Source organism: Mastomys coucha, unplaced genomic scaffold (genome assembly GCF_008632895.1).
Source record: "Mastomys coucha isolate ucsf_1 unplaced genomic scaffold, UCSF_Mcou_1 pScaffold21, whole genome shotgun sequence".
Taxonomy (NCBI): Eukaryota; Metazoa; Chordata; class Mammalia; order Rodentia; family Muridae; genus Mastomys; species Mastomys coucha.
The window spans coordinates 90,901,539-90,922,431 of NW_022196904.1; the positions used below are offsets into that span (position 1 = coordinate 90,901,539).

The 20,893-nt window shown below is 43.8% G+C and overlaps 1 protein-coding gene across 9 annotated transcripts in view; it reads left to right on the forward strand.

Annotated features, from left to right (window-relative positions):
• Numa1 (nuclear mitotic apparatus protein 1) overlaps nt 1–20,893 on the forward strand; it is a 74,824-nt gene that overhangs the window by 20,858 nt on the left and 33,073 nt on the right. For 5 of the 9 annotated variants that reach the window (XM_031387611.1, XM_031387608.1, XM_031387606.1 and 2 more), the window contains exon 2: nt 16,610–16,680. In XM_031387611.1, coding sequence (XP_031243471.1) covers nt 16,639–16,680 — 42 coding nt within the window. In that variant the 5' untranslated portion in view covers nt 16,610–16,638. Of the gene's footprint in view, nt 1–9,459; nt 9,604–9,639; nt 9,659–9,758; nt 9,977–10,260; nt 10,440–16,609; nt 16,681–20,893 lie in introns of those variants that run through there. The other 4 variants (XM_031387610.1, XM_031387612.1, XM_031387609.1 and 1 more) reach the window with 4 other exon arrangements.

Genomic DNA, 20,893 nt, shown 5'->3' on the forward strand with positions numbered 1-20,893 from the left:
GTTTAAAGAAGGGGAAGCAGCTTCCATCAAAACAGATAGATAGTGTGGATTTTGTGACTTCAAGGCTTGGGAGACTTTCTTCTCTGCTGTTGTGAACTCTGAGCCCTTTTGGAAAGGAGTTCTTTGGTACAGTAGGATTCATTTAGAGAAAAGGCCCTATGGACCCACAATTAGAAGTTAAATGTCCAGCCGGGCAGTGGTGGTGGTGCATGCCTTTAATCCCAGCACTTGGGAGGCAGAGGCAGGCAGATTTCTGAGTTCAAGGCCAGCCTGGTCTACAGAGTGAGTTCCAGGACAGCCAAGGCTACACAGAGAATCCCTGTCTCAAAAAATGAAAAAAAAAAAAAAAAAGAAGTTAAATGTCCAAGAGCAGGCCTAGTTGCTGGAGAGACAGTGTGGCCCAATCAGTTGTTTTTCTGTCCTTTGACCTGCAGATAACCCCAGGAAACTAGGCTGCTCAGTGAGCTCAGGTGGCGCTGGAGGAGTATAGTCCTAGTCTTCCTATCTCTGCTCTTTGCCTCAGTGCCCTTTCCTTTCCATCATGATTGTGCAAACACACTCCACTTGCAAGGCCCCCTGAAGCTGCAGGCTTTTGGCATTAAAATTGTTTTCTACCTATTCATGCTAGGTGTATGACTTATAATTAGAGAAACATTTGACTGGCTTCACTGGCTGCCTAATGAAGGAATTTACTAAGTTAGGGCCAATTATCTGTGGTTCATCCAGCAAGCTTTTGTTTAAGAGCTACCTTGTTCAGGTGTTATAGGGAGTGAAACAGTATTTTTTGTCCATTATGATCTTAATTTGGGTGAAACAGATAGATATACAGTTAGCATTCCAGTAGGGGAGTGAACTGAAGTATGCACAGGAACAAGCAGTAAGTGGCCATATGGAAGAAAGAACAACTGTTCCTTATTGTGGGAGAGACTAGGAGAGCTGAAGGGAGGGCATTTTAGTCAAATATAAAGGATACATGGGAGTTGAAGAGTTGTAGAGGACAGGGCATTTCAGTAGATTCACAAGCAGTGATACAGACCTAGAAAACACCAGCTATGCTGAGGAGAGAAGACATGAATTAGCTGGAGAGGAGGTTGCAGAGGAAACTAGAAGGCTGGGCCTTAGAGAACTGGGAATAACATTTTTTTTTCTGGATTTTATTTTTTATGTATGAGTGTAGGCCTGCATGTATATGTGGGCCAACAAAGGTCAGAAGAGAATGTTGGAGCCCCAGGGACTAGAGTTACAGATGGTTGTGAACTGCCATGTGGGTGCTGGGAATCAAATTTAGGTCTTCTGGAGGAACAAGTGCTTTAAACCACTGAGCCATTTCTTCGGCTCCAAATATGCTAAGGAATTTTGATTTTTATTCTGTATATAATTAGATGTTGAACTCTGTGTGTATGTGTCTGTGCGTGTGTGTGTGAGTATCATGACCCAATTCACATAGGTTTTGGTCTTTTTTTTCTTTAAGATTTATTTATTAATTTTATGTACATGAGTACACACTGTAGCTGTACAGATAGTTGTGAGTCTTCATCTGGTTGTTGGGAATTGACTTTTAGGACCTCTGCTTGCCCTGGTTGGTCCAGCTCACTCCAGTAGACTCTGCTTGCTCAGACTCTGCTCCCTCCAACCCAAAGATTTATTTATTATTATAAATAAGTACACTGTAGATGTCTTCAGACGCACCAGTAGAAGGGAGCATCAGATCTCATTATGGGTGGTTGTGAGCTACCATGTGATTGCTTGGATTTGAACTCAGGACCTTTGGAAGAGCAGTTGGTGCTCTTACCCCTTTTTTTGGGGGGGGGGCACAGGGTTTCTCTGTGTAGTTCTGGCTGTTCTGGAACTCACTCTGTAGACCAGGCTGGCTTCAAACTTAGAGCTTTAGCACACTTGAGCTTTAATTGCTATTTTAACTGTGGTATTTAATTTCTCTGACCAACTTTCTCTTTGGTAAACTGAAAATAATACCTTCTTACAGTGCTGTTGTGAGGAACACTTGAAGTACTTTACAAATGGCAAACACATGATCAGTAAGTGGTACAAGTATTGATTGATTGTTCTGCTGAGGGCAGTACCATCCCAAGTGGTATGTATATGCACCAAAGATGACAGAAAATGAATGACCTTCATTCTTTTAACCACTCGTACTGTCTTTATTGGTAATACTCATGTCGTCATTAGCATTCTGGCAAACACTCCTAAATGGAAACACATTTCTGAAAGAAAGTTTTAGACTTTGGAAATTTTTCCAAAAGTCCCTGCATCCTTCTTTGAAATCGTCTCACTATGTAGCCCTGGCTGGCCTAGAACTCATGGACATCTTCCTGCTTCTGTCTCCTGAGTACTGGGATTAAAGGCATGTGCTATGGTCCCCTCCCCCATGCCTAGGTCCCCTCCCTCTCTCTCTTCCTTGCTCCCTTGCTTCCTTTTTATTGGTATAAATTTATACTTAATAATGGTTTTCATCCTGACTATTTTGATCATATTTACTCTTTATTACCCTTTCTTGTTACGCTCCAATGATCCTGTAGCTAGCTCCTCCTAATTTAATGTCTTTTTTTTTTTTAATGACCCATTGATTTTCCTTAGGATAGCTTTTAGGAACATGGGTACCTTACCAGTGGCTATACTATCTAAGAAAATGTCTCCCTCCTTTAACATTATTATCCTATAGCCTATAGGTCCTCAGGAGAGGTGGGGTTTCATGACAAGATGTCAGGCCCAATCTTTCACTGCTCTGTAATCACAGTTGCTATGAGTTCTAAAGTACAGTGGCTATGTCATGTCCTGAAGACGGCATTCTAGCACACTCCACCCTTCTGACTTTGTTTCTGTCACCTTTTCTACAGTGTTCCTTGAACCTTTGGGATTATATACATACCCCTTTATGACTTACTTTGACAGTTACTTGTTCCCAGCACTTGGATCAGTTATGAATGTCTACAATTGCATGTATCCACTGCAGAAACTATCTGTTTCCTCTCTCAATGCAGGTACTTACTGCAGCTGTGTGAGGCAGGCTTTGGAAGATGAATAAATTTCAATTGCGAATTAATATACTAGCCTTCTACATTTAAATAAGTGAGGATGGTCATCCTATTTTAGACCTTCTAATTATTGTCACTGTTTCAAAGTGGTACCTAGACCTATGGCTTTAGAACCAAACATTATTTTCACTAGTTCTTAGTTACTTGTAACTAGGAGACACCTAAAGACCTAACTCTCAATCTGCCTGGTTTATATGATAGACTTTGAAGTGAGACAGACTTGTGTCTGCAGATTAATTGTACATATGAGTCTCAGGATAATTGGATTGTTGTTCAACTTTTTAAAACCTCTTCAGTAAGGATAGCAGTATTAATATTTGTTTGAGTTAATCCTATCCTCAGTGAAAGGGATTGTCACTACTCTTGCATATGCATACCTTTTTTGGTTTTGGTATCCATGTACTAGTCTAGAAATTTAAAGTATTTCTAAAATTTTGCTTTCCTCATTCTTATAATTCTCTGTAGATGTCTCAAAAGTAATTCTCAAAGTTGTCTCTTTATTTTTATTGTCAGGTCTTTCAGACATGTGTCACTTCCTGCTTGGGGTGACAGTGATTTTTATACTCCATTCTACAAAAGCTATAGGAACTAGGTGTAGCTCCAAATATCTTTATGTAAACCTTCTATTTTTATTTGTATCCCAGGCTCTATATAAAGATTTTATTTAAAAGGGTTTATTTTTTGTTTGTTTATTTTTTATTTGATTGTAGGTTTTTTGTTTTGTTTTTGTTTGTTTGTTTGAAACAGGGTCTAATATATATCTGTGTGTTCTTGAACTTTAAACTTGCTGTTAGCCAAGGTTGGCCTTGAATAAGATCTTGATCTTGTTTCAGCCTCTAAAGTGCTGGGATTACAGTGTGCTACCATGTCTGGCCAAGTGGATTCACTTTTAAAGTATAGTTTGATATATGAAATTAAATTAAGGAAAAAAGAATATATTTTCTTAGAGAAAGTTTATAATGCAAGTCATATAAAAAGTTGTTTCATTGGGCTGGAGAGATGGCTCAGCAGTTAAGAGCACAGACTGCTCTTCCAGAAGTTCTGAGTTCAATTCCAGCAAATACTGTGGCAGATATATTGCCTATAGGGGCACAGCCATTTTACTCCTCTGTGGCACTGAAACAGGGCAAACAGGTTCTTAGTTTTGCAGAAAGGCCATCTTGAGGGAGAACTGAGTGGGAACTCTTGGACTTGACTAATCAGTCCTCTCTGGGAGCTGCTTTGCCCTCTGCTTTTCTCCCCAGGAAGCTTCAGGCTTCCCAACAGTGACTCATTAACCAGCCACTGCCCTCTGGAGAGGGAGAAGAGGGTGGTGGTAAATGAGCTGGAGGTCAGGCCTCTGAAATAGTACATCTCTCCGACAAGCTGCAATGACTGACTGCCTTTCCTTTCAGCTTCCCTTTCTTACCCTGAGCTGCCACCAACATTTCCCTAGAGGAATGCTTTTCTTCAATGCTTGTGGCTTCTGATAAGAATTACAATTTTTTTTTTTCAAGACAGGGTTTCTCTGTGTAGTCCCGGCTGTCCTGGAACTCACTCTGTAGACCAGGCTGGCCTCAAACTCAGAAATCCACTTGCTTCTGCCTCCCAAGTGCTGGGACTAAAGGCATGCACCACCACCGCCCAAGATTTGCTATTTTTATTTGTTTGTTTTGTTTGTTTGTCTTTGAGATAGTCTCACTATGTACCTCTGGGTGTTCTGGAACTCTCCATACAGACCAAGATGGAGTGAACTTTCAAAGATGTACCTGCCTCAGCCTTCTATATGCTAAGATTAAGGGTGTATGGCACTATACCTGGCTGTGACTACTTTAAAAAATTTTTATGGGTATGGGTAATTTTGCCTGCGCTCGTGCGCGCGCGTGTGTATGTGTGTGTGTGTGTGTGTGTGTGTGTGTGTGTATGTGTGTGTATCATATGTGTGCCTAGTGCACAGACCAGAAGAGGGTATCAAATTTTCTAGAACTAGAGTAATACAGTTGTGAGCTGCCATTGTGGGTGTTGGGAACTCAACCTAGGTTCTTTGGAAAAGCAGCCAGTGCTCTCAACCACCAGGCCATCTCTCCAGTCCTTCAGTTCTTATTTTTTAAAGCTATGTGGTTGTTTTGACTTAAAAAGATAGTTCTGAGAAGATAGAGGTACTGGTTCCTCTGTGCTGTTGATAGTATACTAGCTTATTTATTCAATTATTCAGTGACTGTCTTCTTTTAAGCAGTAGGGAATAGTGTTGGGGGATGGTAGGCTACTAAAAGACAAGTCACCCAACTCCTGAACCTCAGTTTATTTTATTTTAAAGACTGGACCCCCCCTCCCTCTCTCTCTCTCCCCCTCCCCCCTTTCTACCTCATGCAGTGTCTTCTGGTCTTCACTCTGCCACTTGATACCCTGGCATAGTAAGTGCTGCTGTTACTGTAATTAATAGTGCTAAGGCACTATACTAAACACTGGCCATGCTTTGTTTTTTTTTTTTTTTTTTAATCTGCACATTAACTCAATGAAGTAAATACTATGGTTATCTCTATTTTAGAGAAAATGAACCTGAGAATTAGAAAGATTAAATAACTTGTCTAAAGTCACCTGGCTAGTAAATGTTAGAACCAACAATTTGGATCTAGGGCTCATTTGTATCTGAGCCATTCCTCTACATAAAACATTCCATCTAAAATTACAGATCTGCCTGGCAGGGTAGAGGGTTTGGGTAAGGGCATAAGTGTAATAGGAAGTAAAACTAGAGCCAGGTTATAGAGGCCTTGAATAGTATTTATTTATATTAGAATCACCCCAGTTCTGGGATGCCTCCAGGAAATTACTTTCTATTTTTTCATTGCTAAGGATGGAACCAAAAGCCTCACATATGCTAGGCAGTGCTCACCCACTGAGTTATATCATAGCCTCTTCCCTGCCATTTCTTTAAACTGTAACAAAAGGATAATATACATTAAAACTTATAACACTGACTTTTTTTTGTTTGTTTTTTGAGACAGGGTTTCTCTGTATAGGCTTGGCTGTCCTGGAACTCACTCTGTAGATCAGGCTGGCCTCAAATTCAGAAATCTGCCTGCCTCTGCCTCCCAAGTGCTGGGACTAAAGGCGTGCGCCACCACCACCTGGCTTTTTTTTTTTTTGGTTTTTTTGAACACTGACATTTTTTTAAAGATTTATTTATTTTATGTGTATGAGTACACTGTAGCTATCTTCAGACACACCAGAAGAGGGCATCAGATCTCATTACAGATGGTTGTGAGCCACCATGTGGTTGCTGGGAATTGAACTCAGGACCTCTAGAAGAGGAGGCTTAACCATTGAGCCATCTCTCCAGCCCAACACTGGCATTTTAAGCAATAATGAAATGAATACCAAATTGCTGGAGTCTACTGGATACAGTGGAAGATGGAGTATTACCCGACCCTTTTGACCAACTGTGTGCTTCTAACTTACCATCGCTCTCCAACTTCTATCAGAACTCACTCCTGCATTGTGAGTTCTTCACAACCTCTTTCTTTACCCCACTACCCCTGCCTCTTTTGGTTGGGTAATGAGTGGCTTGCAGAACCAGGTAGGAGCCAAGTGATCTTTCTTGGCTGAGAAGAAAGAGAAGTGGAGAAACTAGCCAAACTTCCTAGCTAGCCCATAAATTAGTTGGCCTATAAGTGTAAGAACTTGGCAAGGAAATTCCAGAGAATTCCCTCTACTGCTGTTCAACTGGAACCTGTTACCTTGTGTTTAGAGCAGGATCGAGATGGAGAGATACAGTATCTATTCTGTCTTAGCTATGAAGTTTCAGGGCCAAATGGAGCTACAGAGATTGGTGGGGAGTTTAGCGGGCCTTTTATTTTCATCCCATACAATTTTAGGGTGTGCCAGTCTTTAATTATTTGTCATTTCTTTTCATAAAATGTGAACATTTATATTTATGGTAGTCCTTTGAATATGAGTTTTCCTTTCTGCTAATAGCAGTTGCTAAGTACAGACTACAGAGGGATGGTGAGAACAGGCTGTATGTCTGGGAGAGCAATGTGTCTGCAGTGTTGGGTGTGGATCTCACCAACATGTCCCTCTACTCAGCACACACATTCTTTTAGTAGCCAGAGGTTGTGTTTGGGAAGCTGCCATACAAATGTAGTTCAGTGGAACAGATTTAATGAGCTTTGGTAAGCTAGGGACTATGGCTGATCATAGAGAGGGAACTGGAGTATGTCCTTAAGGAGTTGTCATTCTAGATGAAAGATAAGATTTTCACAAAAAAAATATATATATAAAACTATTTCTTGATCTTTGTACATGGTTATTGTAATTTTTAAACACTTTAAAAAGCATGTGTTTGTGTGTGTCAGAGAACAGCTGTTGGCAGTGAATTCTCATCTACAATGTGGATCCCAGGTCTTCAAACCAGGTCATGCATATCTGCTGAGCCATCTTGTCTTTTTGTACGTGGTCATTAAAAATAAATCCAACTTAAAAACATACAGTGTAGGAAGTCGCCAAGTGATTTTCCCCAATAATCCACTACTGTTGCCGGTTTAATATCGGAGGGGTTGAGACTTGAGGTGTCCCTATAAAGTAAAAGCCAAGAGAGGGACTGGTGGGGAAAAGGTGGTCATACTGAAGGTACCATCCCCAGTTTCTTTAGCACTGGCAAACCGTCTTCTGCTAGGACACTCTGGTGACAGAAACCAACCTTTGTGGAGCGTCCACTAGCACCGTCTGTGCTGAAAGTCAGTGTGTTAGGCACCTTGCAACTGTTACTCTTAAAGCAGAGGAGGCTCTGCTTTCATCTAGGAATTTGAGGAATCCTTGCCAGGGTTATATAGTTAGCTGCAAGTGATTTGTGATGTGTTTGTAAGATAGTCACTCTGTGGCTTAGTTTCTTCATGTCTAAAGTGGAGTGGTAGGGCTGGAGAGATGGCTCAGCAATTAAGAGCACCGACTGCTCTTCCAGGAGAGGTCCTGAGTTCAACCACATGGTGGCTCAAAACCATCTGTAATGGGATCCAATGCCTTCTGGTGTGTCTGAAGACAGTGACAGTGTACTCACATAAATAGTAAGTCTTTTTTAAAATGCCAACTTAAAGTTGAGTTGTAATTTATTTGCTTCATAAAGAAGTGTTGAAGCCTAATGAAATGATGCCCATTAGGTCAGTAGGATGGTTTGAGTCATGTTAGTAGGTTCTTAGTAAGCATTAGCTACTGTCTATTATATCCTGTTTCTTCTTCAGACCCTCATCTCCTCACATTTGATTTGCATATGCCATATACTTTCTTCCTTGTACAATTTCTCCTAGTTTTGTCTTGTTTGAGATAGGCTGTTACTTTTACCTTGGCTGGACTGGAACTCTAGTAGTAGATCAGACTGGCCTTCTGCCCCAGCCTTCTAATTGTTAGGACTATAAGCACACAGCATCAGGGTGGGTTTGAGTCTCCTGCTTTTTGTCAGCTTCTTTCTCCTCAATGCTTCTCATTCCTCTTTTACTCTACCATCTGTTTCCCCAGCACCTCTCATATCTATTGGGTAGCCTCCTAACTCACTGTGCTGCTAGAGAACCATTTTATCAGATTAATCTGGCTCATACCACAGCCCTCTGTTAAAAGAGAGCTGTGTTGGGTTACATCCCAAACCCTTTATTTGATTACTTGAAGTTCAAGGTTTTCCAATTCTGACCTCAGTTCACCCTTGGCACCTGTTCTTTTACTGCTACCACAGCTTTCTGCTTTCTCCTCCCTTTCCCCAGAGGAAAGATTTGATTTTGTGCTTGGAGATCCAGATTAAAATATCACTTCAGTTTTCTAATCCTTCCCTCACCTAAACTGTTTAGTTTCGTTGCATCTTTTATATGAGTTAACATGTATCATCTTAGAATAAAAACTTGTAGTCCATTTCTGATCTTGTGGAATTATAACCCTAACTCAGACATTAGGTATAATTCTTGTATGAGTATTCTTAACAATGCAATACACTGCACATAGTTCATTAAATGTTTCTGGTTGTAAAGTGAGGGAATTCCTTTTAACTATCCCAGCAGGTGTCCAGTGGGTGGCTGGCTGTCCAGTGGGTGGCAACGCTGTCGTGGTCTTGTCTGAGTCTGACATTTCTTTCTTTCTTTCTTTCTTTTTTTCGAGACAGGGTTTCTCTGTGTAGCCCTGGCTGTCCTGGAACTCACTCTGTAGACCAGGCTGGCCTCGAACTCAGAAATTCACCTGTCTCTGCCTCCCAAATGCTGGGATTATGACCTTTCTTTTAGTCTTATAGTTGCAGCAGACTCTGAGAATGGTGAGTCCCTGTGCGCCTGTGTCTCTAGCCAGTGCCTGCCCTACTCAGAACTGTGCCTTGGCCCCTCGGCCCCTCCCCACAAATGCCGAGAGGACCAGCGGATTAGGTTCTGGCAGCACAGCTGGGATTTTGGCGGCCATTCCAGTCAACAATAGCGCAGCTATCGGGACAGGACGGCGAGGCCTGCGTTCCGCGGCTAGAAACTGCCTGGGCTGCTTGTTTGGGTAGCTGAGTGGGAGGAGCAGGCACACAGCATGACAGCTTGGCCTGGCTACACAGAAGGTACGGGCTGAAGAGATTTCCTGAGGAGAACGGGCTAGGGCGGCCAAGTCCCAGGGTAGGCAGCGAGCTTGAAGGAGGCCTGCGCTTTGTGCGGCGGGGAGCTGGCGGGCGGCTGTGTGCGGCTGCAGACACGCCCCCCCTCGCAGGCGCCGCAGGAAGCCGCCCCTGTAGAAGGCCTGCGTTGCGCGGCTCCCCTGCGCTCGGCTCCCAGGCTTCCTCTGCGCCGGGCGCGTTTCCCGCCAGGGGCTGGCGGTGGGTTCGGCGGCTCTGGGCCTGCCCGGTAGTGCTGGTCTCGGAGGTGGACAGGCCAACACTGCTACTGCCTTAAGCCCTGCTGGAAAGCAGCGAAGGGGAAGTGTCCTGGCCATCTCAGGTTGGTGAGGCCGGCCACCGCGAGTGCGCTTTTGTGTGTTTACGCCACAGCCTCCAGCCCTTGCTGCGCGTGCTCTCCCTTCAGCAATGGAACCTTCGGGCTTGACCCCTAGCCACCCTCCCCGCCCCTGCACGTCCCGCTCAATTTTTAGGGCTTGGGCAGGCTTTGCCTGGGTCCTCCTAGTAGGCGTTCCCCCTCCCCCCAGAGCTCTTGGCTTCGCTGTTGCTCCCAGACCGCGCGGAAGCTCGCTGTGCCTTTAAAGAAAGCAGACTCCTGACTGTGACGCACTTCTGGCTGTCAGCCAGGAAGATTGCTTCTGCCTGGCCGACTGAGAAGAAACCCAACAACTTTTCTTTTGTGTGTGGGGTTACTTTCCTCTACTCCCCCCTTACTCCTGCCCTTTCAAGATTTAAATGCTAATGGCGGATTAAAACCTGTAGATACGTTTGGCTTTAGGAGTCCGGTAAGGCCCCCAGCACTAAGACTTTTTCTCCCTCACTCTCTTTCTCGGTTTTTTTTTTTTTTTTTTTTTTTTGTTCAAAAAATGGAAAAGAGAGAGGGTGGGGTGGTTCATCCCCTTCACCTCCCTTTGCTGCGCCATCCTTAAAGGGGAGGGAGAGGGAAGGGAGAGCAAGTAAACACTGAGAAACAGGCGCTGGCCGCAGAGCTTGCCAACATCCGGGAGTTGGCGCCTTTCTTTCCTCTCATAGATGTCAGCGTGTTTTTGTTTGGAGGGAGTAATGTGTGCGCCTGTCCTAGAGCTGTAGAAACGGGCCAGTAGAGGGCTTCCCTATTTCCTTGTGTGGTCCTAGATGTTTTTGCTGTGTTGGACAATGAAAACGTGCCTTTTTTTTTTTTTTTTTTTTTTTTTTGTCAGCTGTCAGGGATCTGAGTGTGTGAATGTAGTGGTTGAGGGTAGGTGTTGATGAGCTGCCCCAGGGGGCTGTGTATGTACGTTTGCGCGGGCCCTTCACACAGTATCAGCCTGTAAGCCACAGTCTCTTCATGATTGCAACTTTTCTGCTAACATTTTTCAGATCTTGACGTTACAGAATATGGGGGAAAGGAATAGGTATCAGTATTGTTAGCGTCGGATTAACACTGGCAATGTGAAAATAGACTGACCTCAACAGAAGCAGATTGTCCTTTAGTTAGAACAATGAAGGGCAGCAGTCTCTCTCAGGAGTGGAGACTGAAGAGATACAAAGGGCTTGGGGTTCTATAGGGCAGAGAAGGGAACTTTTGAAGGGTGGAGATTACATCTGTAGAGCTGTACTCTGCTGTCTCAAAACTGTAAATACTCAAGGGGGTTGGTGTTTGGACTTTCTTGTCAGGAGCTTTCCAGTTCCTAGATGTCATGTGCCTGTCAGTGTTACTTCTGGGAGTTTCTCAGTCCTCCTGAGGCTTTTAGGTCATTAACAAACTTCTAATCTCTTCCTTCTTCCCCTTTTTGAGACAAGGGTCTTGCTTATATGGCCTTACCTTGCCACAGAACTCAGAGCCATCTTCCTGCCTCAGCCTTTCAAAGTGCTCTAGAGGTGAGAGTCACCAAGGACAACTAGTAAGCAGCCTTTGAGGAAGCAATGGAATGTGGGTTTTCCTGAAGTCTCTTCATTCCCTTCCAGATTCTCAGGTCTCTGAGTGTAGTGATGTGTGTGAAGAGGGAGAGGCCTGAGTCGAAAGTTGGTGCCTCAGAGCAAGTAGAGAATTCATCTAGTAACTTCATTTGCTTCTCATTTCAGAGATGCTGAGAAACAATTGACTTGCCCACACAGCCTACTCAGGGCTTTCCTCTTTAATAGAGAAAAGATAATACTTTTCTTGCCTTTTTAAAATTTTTTTTTTTTATTTTGGTATGAATGGTGGTGGTGCACACCTTTAATCCTAGCACTTGGGAGGCAGAGGCAGGCAAATCTCTGAGTTTGAGGCCAGTCTGGTCTGCAGAGCAAGTTCTAGGATAGTCAGGTCTACACAGAGAAACCTAGTCTTGAAAAGATTAAAGGAAAACCATCTCAGAACAACTCAGCCCCCTTTTAAGCCAGAGGACACACCAGCAAGACAGTTCCTTTTGTTGTTTGAGATTTAATTTTTGTTTGCTTTTTTTTCTCTTTTTTCTTTTTTGATTTCCTTTTTTAAAAATTAATCATTCCATTCATTTACATCTCAAATGATCTCCCACTTCCCTGTACCCCCTCCACAAACCTCTCCATCCTATATCCATCCTTTCCCCCCTCCCCTTTGCCTCCATGAGGGTGCTCCCCCACCCACCTCCCCTCTCCCACCCCAGCTGCATCAGCTTTCCTCTGTGCTGGGGCATCAAATCTCCACAGGACCAAGGCCTCCCCTCCCATTGCTGTTAGACAAGGCCATCCTCTGCTACCTATGTATCTGGAGTCATGGATCCCTCCTTGTACACTCCTTGGTTCTTGGTCTAATCTCTGGGAGCACTAGATGGTCCAGCCAGTTGATGTTCTTCCTATGGGATTGCAATCTTCTTCAGCTCCTCTGTTTTTGTTTTTTGTTTTTGTTATTTGTTTGTTTAATGAGTATACTGTAGCTATCTTCAGACACACCAGAAGAGGGCATTAGATCCCATTATAAATGGTTGTGAGCTACCATGTGGGTGCTGGGAATTGAACTCTGAACCCCTGGAAGATGAGTCAGTGCTCTTAACAGCCAAGCCATCTCTCCAGCCGTTTTGCTTTGTTTGTTTTTGTTTTTTAAGAAATGATTTCACTATGTCACCCTGACTGGCCTGGAACTTGGTATGTGGACCAAGCTGGCTTTACACTTACAAAGATGTGCCTGCCTCTGCTTTCTGAGGGCATGGACCACTATATCAGGCTTTGTTGTTGTTAAGACTGGGTACAAGCAATCCTGTCTCCACCTCCCTGTTATAGTGAATAAACGTCTTATCAAGGTAGCTTAACCTTTGCCAGGGCCCTCTAGGGTAGCACACCAGGTAAGGTCCAAGACACAGCTTGTTTGCCTGTGTTTCTTGATGTATTCCTCCTAGAGGAACTCCCACCATCAGAGTTCAGTCCAACAGAGCAGAAGTTGCTCAGGTGAGGGAGAGGGTATCTATTTTAGGGAGTGGTGCAAGACCTGGAATTTTTATAGCTATGAGCAGGGTAAGTGATGGTTAAGTTTTGCCTGAGCTTGGGCGTATAGATGTGGCAGCCATTTTCTTATCTGTGAGCTTCTGAGCCTTTGGAACCTTTGAGTTGGGGCCTGGTGGGTTTGAGGAATGACACCTTGAGGTGGAAGCCTGTGGCCCTAACATTCTGGGAGTAGGAGCAGTAAAAGAATGAGGGTTCGGTGCTGGCAGGGGTTCCTAAGTCGAGAGCTCAAACAGATTAGTAGCTGAGACCAAAGTTCACTTTGGTGTTATCTTGAGGTAAGGTGGTGGTGTGCAGGCAGGTAGCTGTAAAGAGGGAGCTGGAGCCCAGACTAAGGGGTAGAACATGGGAGGAAGGAGTTTGGCTGCCTCACAGACTCTCTGGCAGATCACCTAAAACTACAATTTTTTTTCAGAAGAGGCCTCCAGAACTGAGCAACCTGACCCTCTCTCTGGTCTGGTTCTTGCATCTAGCAGGTGGTTTACATTAGTCTCAGCCCTTATAGGAAACCATGGCTAGTCTTTAACTCCTTCAGGTCCAGAAAGTGCGGACCAGATGGCAGCATATTTCTTGATGTCACTCTCCTTGTCTTGACACATCTTTTGTGGAAACATAGAGGACTTCCTCCCTTCCTTCCTTCCTTCTTCCCTTCCTTCCTTCTTTCCTCCCTCCCCCCCTTCCTCTCTTCTTTCCTCCCTCTCTCTATCTCTCCCTTCCTTCCTTCCTTTTGTTTTTCAAGACAAAAGTTTCTCTCTGTAACCCTAGCTGTCCTGGAACTCAGTCTGTAGACCAGGCTGGCCTCTAGCTTAACAAAGATCCCCTTGCCTCTGCCTCCTGACTGCTAGGATTAAAGTCATGCACCACAACCACCCGGCTTATAGAGGATATTTTCTAAGTGTGGAAATTGGTCATGATATAGGGAACTGTTATAGCAGCTTAGAAAGTGTAAAGAGGACAGAGGGACAATAAATATGCAAGGTCACTGCTTTTTTTCTGTCTTCCTTGGAATGGGGAAAAGAAAAGGGTACTTTATCAGCTTTGGGAAGCCTCATTTTTGGATTGTGGGTACATTTCACTTTCAAAGAACCAGGTATGTGGAGCTCTAAGGTTCAGAGTCCTGACATACCATCTGGACTTTGTTGTTCTTGTGGTCAGAGTAAGTTGGGGTGGGTCTCTAGATCCTTCTGTGAAATGGCTCACAGAAGGCTACAATTGCAGGGAATCTGTTTTTCCATCACCATCACCCAGTCTTCTGGGTGGGGCCTGCCTCAAATTTCAGGGGGAGGGTGGAGAGGATGGTGCTCTGGCTGAGAGCACTTGGCTGTTGCACTGAAGTCTGCTTAAAGCTGTAGTCCCAGTGCTGAGCACTATCTGCCACTGGTTTCAACCACTGTTACTCACAGAAGCCATGATTACGAGCCAGTGGCTATGCCTTCCTAAAGCTGCACTCTGGTATCTTGAGGAAGTGCTCTTTGTGATCCTGATGACAAGATCTTTCAGAAGTTTCTAGTGTTGAGTATTGGATTCCTATTTTCTGAACCTGGTAGGTTCTTCTGGGGAGGACACCAGGGGTTTTGTAAATTTTGCCTCTGAGATGAAAGAAAAAGGTTGCTTATGCCTCAGGTGATTTTTTTTTTTTTTTCAGCATAGCTGTAGAGTCTTTGAGTAGGTAAGATTTATTTCCTGTTGTAAATGAAATTTCTGGGTAGTGGGCATTACCAGGGAGGTCTAAGCTCCACTTGGCTTGTTACTGAAGACTACAGAGACACACCCCCCTTCAGTTCTGGGAATTGAACCCAGGACCTCCTTACACAGGTTAGATAAGCATTTCACATAGCTATAAAAACTCTGACCTGAACACCCCAGTTTGAGCAGTTGACTATTGCTACCTTCATCCTACAGGCTAAGTTTGGTTTACACACACACAAAAAAGCCTAATTTCAGTGCACTGGTTGAGATGATCGTGGACTGGTCCCAAGGGCTGAACAGTAAGTCAGTGCCCACAGACAGGCACAAGGACATCATCCAGGACTGAGGAACACATGGGTCTCTTAGCATGTCTGCCCTTCTGAGAAAAACCTTACTTGTGACCAACCAAAGACCACATAATTTGGCTCATTTTTCAGTCTGTGTCACTGATATAACAGCTGACAGTTATCATATTAGGTTTTGCAGGGTCAGGAAGTAATTAAGTTATAATTAGTAGTTACTTATAGTTAACACTTAATTATTATCTTTTATTAGTGATTCAAGTATGTTAATTTTACTCCTCACCCTTCTTAAAAAACCCTCAAAGGCAGTGATGTCACTGTCTTCTGTTTCCCATGTAGCTTCCAGGACAGGAAAAACAAGTAGGGACTAAGAAAAGACTTTTTTGGTTGGCTGATGAGTAGAGCACACTTGGATAGGAGGTTCCAAGGCAATCTCTTCTTAATTACTTGACTTAGTGCCTTATTGTTAAAAATGGTGTCTTTTTTATTCCTAGTACTTTGTGTTCAGAAAGTATTTAGCAGCTGTTGATTCTGTTGATCTTACATTTTAGATGAAATATTTGTAGACCTGTATATGTGAAATGCCTTTCTATTCTTGCTCATCTTTCTAGAGTAGTGACAGAGAGAGCAGTTGTTCAGGAGGTGGGAGAGGAGAGTTGTGCTCTTGGAGATTGTAGGAGTCATGGGGGCTGATAAGATGTACTGGGAAATGCTCACCCAAGTCTGTGGTAAGCAAATGGTGCAGATGGCAGCAGGTACCCAGGGGCAAAGGAAACTGGGGTAAGAATACTGGGACAAGTGCCTAATCTTATATTAAATGTTCCCTGGGGGTAGGGGTGCTTGGATGATGGCTCAACGGGTAAAGTTCTTACTGCCCAAGTATATGAACCTGAGTTCATATCTCCAGTACCCATTGGTGCTGGAGCTATGGATTTCTCTTTAATCCCAGCCCAGCTGGGAAGGCAGAGGCAGGAAGATCTCCAAGTCCATAGACTTGGTTGTAAAGCAGAACCAGAAATCAACTTTTTTATTTAAGAACAGAAATAATTTATGTGTTCATTATCTGTTACGTGCCAGGAACTGTGCTATTTGCATTACGATAGTAAGGTAAGAAGTTTTATATGTATCCATTTTACAGATGAAGAAGTAGATGAAAAGAGGTTATGTTAATTCTCTAAAGTGACATGACCATGGTGCCATGGAATCAGTACTCAAATTTGGTTGTTTTTCAAAACCATGACTGTTCCTTGTTGAAGGGTACCGTGTCCCAAAGAGCAGAACACAGACCAACTCTGAATGTCGTTTTCCATAATTGGGTGCTTATGAGCATTTAGTTAAGTACAATATAAGCTTTAGAGTAATTTATGCTCTATTCTCCAGTTTCAGAATTTCTGTGGTGCCTTAGTGGATTAAGTGCTAGTGATTTGTTGATGTGTTCAGAGCTGGTAAATGGAACTGCTTTTCTTCTATTTATTGACCAGAGATCTCGATTTATTAACCATGCTTTTTCTCTTGGGTTCTAGGTGGGTTGGAGTGAGCTGGAATCAGAAAGATGACACTCCATGCCACCCGGGCAGCTACGCTCCTCTCTTGGGTAAGTAGTTTTCTTTTTTGGGGGGTTTTTTGAGACAAGGTTTCTCTGTATAGCTCTGTCTGTCCTGGAACTCACTCTGTAGACCAGGCTGGCCTTGAACTCAGAAATCCGCCTGCCTCTGCCTCCCAAGTGCTGGGATTAAAGGTATGTGCCACCACCGCTCGGCAGTAGTTTTCTTTTTAAAATAAGATGTGCAGTTTTATAGAAAAACATTCTATAAGCCAGAGCTCTGCAAAGTCTTCTCATTTGCAGACCAGGTAACTTTTCATATAGATACTACTGCATATCATATAGCTCAGTGCAGGCTTCTCTGAGGCATTCCTTTTGGTCATGGAACAGAACATTGGGACCCTGTGCATGCGAACCTAGTCTCATCTGTTCTGTATACTTGTCTTTTTTGTATGTGACAGGGTCTCACTATGTAACTAGTCTTACTTGACCTGGAGCTTAAGTGAGCTCTTCCTTCCTCTGCCTCTGCCTCTGCCTCTGTCTCTTAAGTGCTGGTATCAAAGGCATGCACTACCACACTGGGCTGTATACTTTTCTGGCTAAAGGATTGACTGTTAACCTTGATGGTCCACGTTGGCAGGAACTTTGTTCTTCAAAGACCTAACCTTTGAACAACAATGTCTTCCTCATTGTCTTTATTATGTTTCTGTCTGCTTCCATTGCTCTGTTTCTTCCTTCTCCTCTTTTTTAAAATGAAGGTGGATATTTTATGTGTTCCTTATTGTTGCTTCACTGAATAAAAATAGCGGCAGCCAAATGTAGTGTATTGTAAAATTAAGACAGTATTATTGAGCCAGGTGGCAGTGGTACATGCCTTTAATCTCAGCACTTGGGAGGCAGAGGCAGACAGATTTCTGAATTCGAGGCCAGCCAACCAAAATAAATAAATAAATAAATAAAAGAAAAGAAAAGAAAAAAAAGTTGTTCTTTGACTTAACACACATACCATGTATCTCATACACACCCCTCCCATATACATACACACATATATGCAATCACATATGGAATAAAACACATACATGTACTTGATAATTAAAACTGTCATTTAAAGAATTGCCCAGAGTGGCTGGAGAGATGGCTTACCAGTTACAAGTACTCACTCACTGCATTTGCAGAGGACTAAAGTTTGGTCCTAGTACCACATCAGGCAGCTTACAAATTTGCCTATAAATGTATAAATCACTGAAATTTTGGAAGAAATAAAATAAAACCTTTCACCAGCAACATTTTAATAATTCATTTTCAGCATTATTATGATTTCTTCTTCTTCTTCTTCTTCTTCTTGAAATAGTGCTGGTGATGAAAACCAGGCCTAGTTAGTGGCTTGCCTATAAAACCAGTTCTAGGGGCTCTGGTGCCCTCTGATCTCAGAGGCCACTTGATAAACATAAACTCATGGAGGTACACATTTGTATACATAGTAAAAAATAAGTCTTAAAAATAAAATAATTACTCCAGGGGAAAGATTAGAAGAAAAAACCTTTGTTAGTGCTGAGACTATAGTTGAGTATTAAGCACTTAATAACAAGTGTGAAACTTTAATCTGTTGCCCTAGACACTCCCCTCCAAAAACTGATTTTGTCAGGACTCTGTAGAGGTGTAGCTTCATGGTAGGGTGCTTGTCTGCATTCACTAGGCCTGTTTTCATCACCAGCACTGTTTTAAGAAAAATAAAAATAATCATAAAAATGCTGAAAGTGAGTGTATTAGAATGTTGTTGGTGAAAGGTTATATTTTTTTCTTCTAAAATTTTGGTGATTTATATTTTGTTTTACTTATAGTATAGTTTGGTACTCTTTCATAAATAGTAGGTGGTAATAAATTGTTGCAGACCTTACCAGCAATGCTTGAGTTATCCAGTGAGCAGTGTCCTCACACTGATGGTTATGCTGTGGCTAGGGATGGAAGACCTCAACTTTTTTTTGTTTTGTTTAGTTTTGTTTTTTTGAGACAGGGTTTCTCTGTGTAGCCCTGGCTGTCCCAGAACGTGCTCTGTAGATTATGATGGCCTCAAATTCACTGAGGTCTGCCTGCCTCTGTCTCACAAGTGCTGGGATTAAAGGTGTGCACTACCAGTGGTGCCTGTCTGAACCTCAACTTCTTTACCTTTGAATGGTTTCCTATCCTATAGCAAATAACACCAGAATAAAACATTCTCATATTTATAAATCAAACTATTTCTAGAATATTAAAAAGCAAAATTTTTACATTGAAATCTGTTTTGTGAGTTTATCTTTCTCTACATGAAGCTTGTCATCAAGGTAAACCTGTCTATGAGTTTGCCCCTTGCAGCAGGACACTTAGCTCTAGGAAAAAGGCCTTTTTTTTTAACCTTTTTTTTTTTTTTTTTTGGTTTTTTGAGACAGGGTTTCTCTGTGTAGCCCTGGCTGTTCTGGAACTCACTCTGTAGACCAGGCTGGCCTCGAACTCAGAAATCCACCTGCCTCTGCCTCCCAAGTGCTGGGATTAAAGGCATGCACCACCACTGCCCGGCTTTTTTTAACCTTTTATTGATCCTTTGTGAGTGTCACATCAAGCACTTCAGCCCACTCATCTCCCTGCCCCTCATATTTGTTCTTCACCATTGCAGCCTCCTCCAAATAAAAATACATAAACAGAACAAAACAAAGGTAACAGAAACAAAACATAGAAAACATCTTGTCATGGAGGCTGTAGTATGTCACGGTGAAGTTCTTCTCCTAGCTCTCATGACCCCAGGGCCAGCTCTCCTAACTGCCACAGTATGTCCCCTTTCATTGCAATGAATCATTGCTCTGGTTCAAGATCTCTGGCTTCTGTGACACCATGGATATTGTATCCTCATCAGGACTCCTTCTGGTTATCTTGTTGTTGCCCTGTGTCATGAAGATCCTGCAGTTTTGGAACAGCAGAACTGGCACTTTGATACATCCCAACCCTTCAAAGATGATAGAGGTTTTGTGGTGGGCCATCTCCGAGCCCTGGATCTGGGCCTGAGCTGTAGCAGAGCTGGTCAGCCCACCGGCTTTCTCTTCTGCACACTACCAGAGTGAGCTCTCCAGCATTGCTCTTGTTTGGCTACCCAGTGCCACCACCAGCAGGAGGTAGTGTCCATTCTCTTGCTATCATGCCCTTGGGAGCCACCTCACCAGCACTCATGCCTTCAGAGCCAGCTTCACTGTGCTGCCCAGGCAAGGTAAAAGGCCCATTCTTCTGATTGCTACAGCCACTGAAGGAGCAGGGCTAGCTTTCCTGCTCTCATGACCCCAGGGCCAGCTCTTTCAGCTACTGTAGGTGTCAAGGGGGAGATGGGAGGGAGGGCATCACCCCTGCAACCATGCCACTTCATGTCAGATGAGTGCAGGCCAGCTCTTCTGAGCTCTCGACCTCAGAGCTGGCTTACCTGCATCTCTTGACCAGGGCCAGCCTACTGTGCTGCCCAGGCAAGGAGCAGGGCTAGCATTCTTGCTCTCATGACCCCAGGGCCAGCTCTCCAAACTGTCAGAGGTAGCAAAGAGTACCTATGTCACCTCACACCAGATGAGTGATGAATGAGAGGGCCAGCTGTCTCATGCCCTTGCCCTTGGGGCTGGCTCACCTGAGCCCTGTCCAGAGTCATCTCTGCTGTGCTGTCCAGGTGAGGTTCAGGGCTAGCTTTTCCAAGCTCCTGACCCTGTTGGTAGCTATCCCAACTGTCAGAGGGGTCAAGGGGCAGGGGGCATCACCTCTGCACCCGTGCCACCCCTTGGCGGATGAGTAGCAGTGTCAGCTCTCCCACACATGCCCTCAGGACTGGCTCACCAGGGTGTCAGGACAAGCTCTCCATAGCACTGCATCCAGTGAGGGGCAGGGGCAGGGGCAGTTTTGCATAGCCTCTAGACATCTAGGTGGTCCTTTATGGCTACCCTGACCAGGGATATCCCCATGTTCTCTTGTAGTAATATGAGCCATGGACATTGACAATGACCCTTGCCTCTATGGAGCCACAGACTCAGACATGGCCCCCAGCAGCAGCTCTGGCTGGGACCTCACCATTAGCCCAGGTGGCAGGGCTGGCCACTCATAACAGGCTACTCTTTTCTACCTTTCTACCTACTCTTTCTACCTTTTCTACCCTCTAGTTCCATCTTTCTTCATAATACTCAAGCTGCTCCATCTCTTTCTCCCTCTCTCCCTCCCTCCCTTCTTCCCTCTCTCCTTCCCTCCCTCCCTCCCTCCCTCCCTC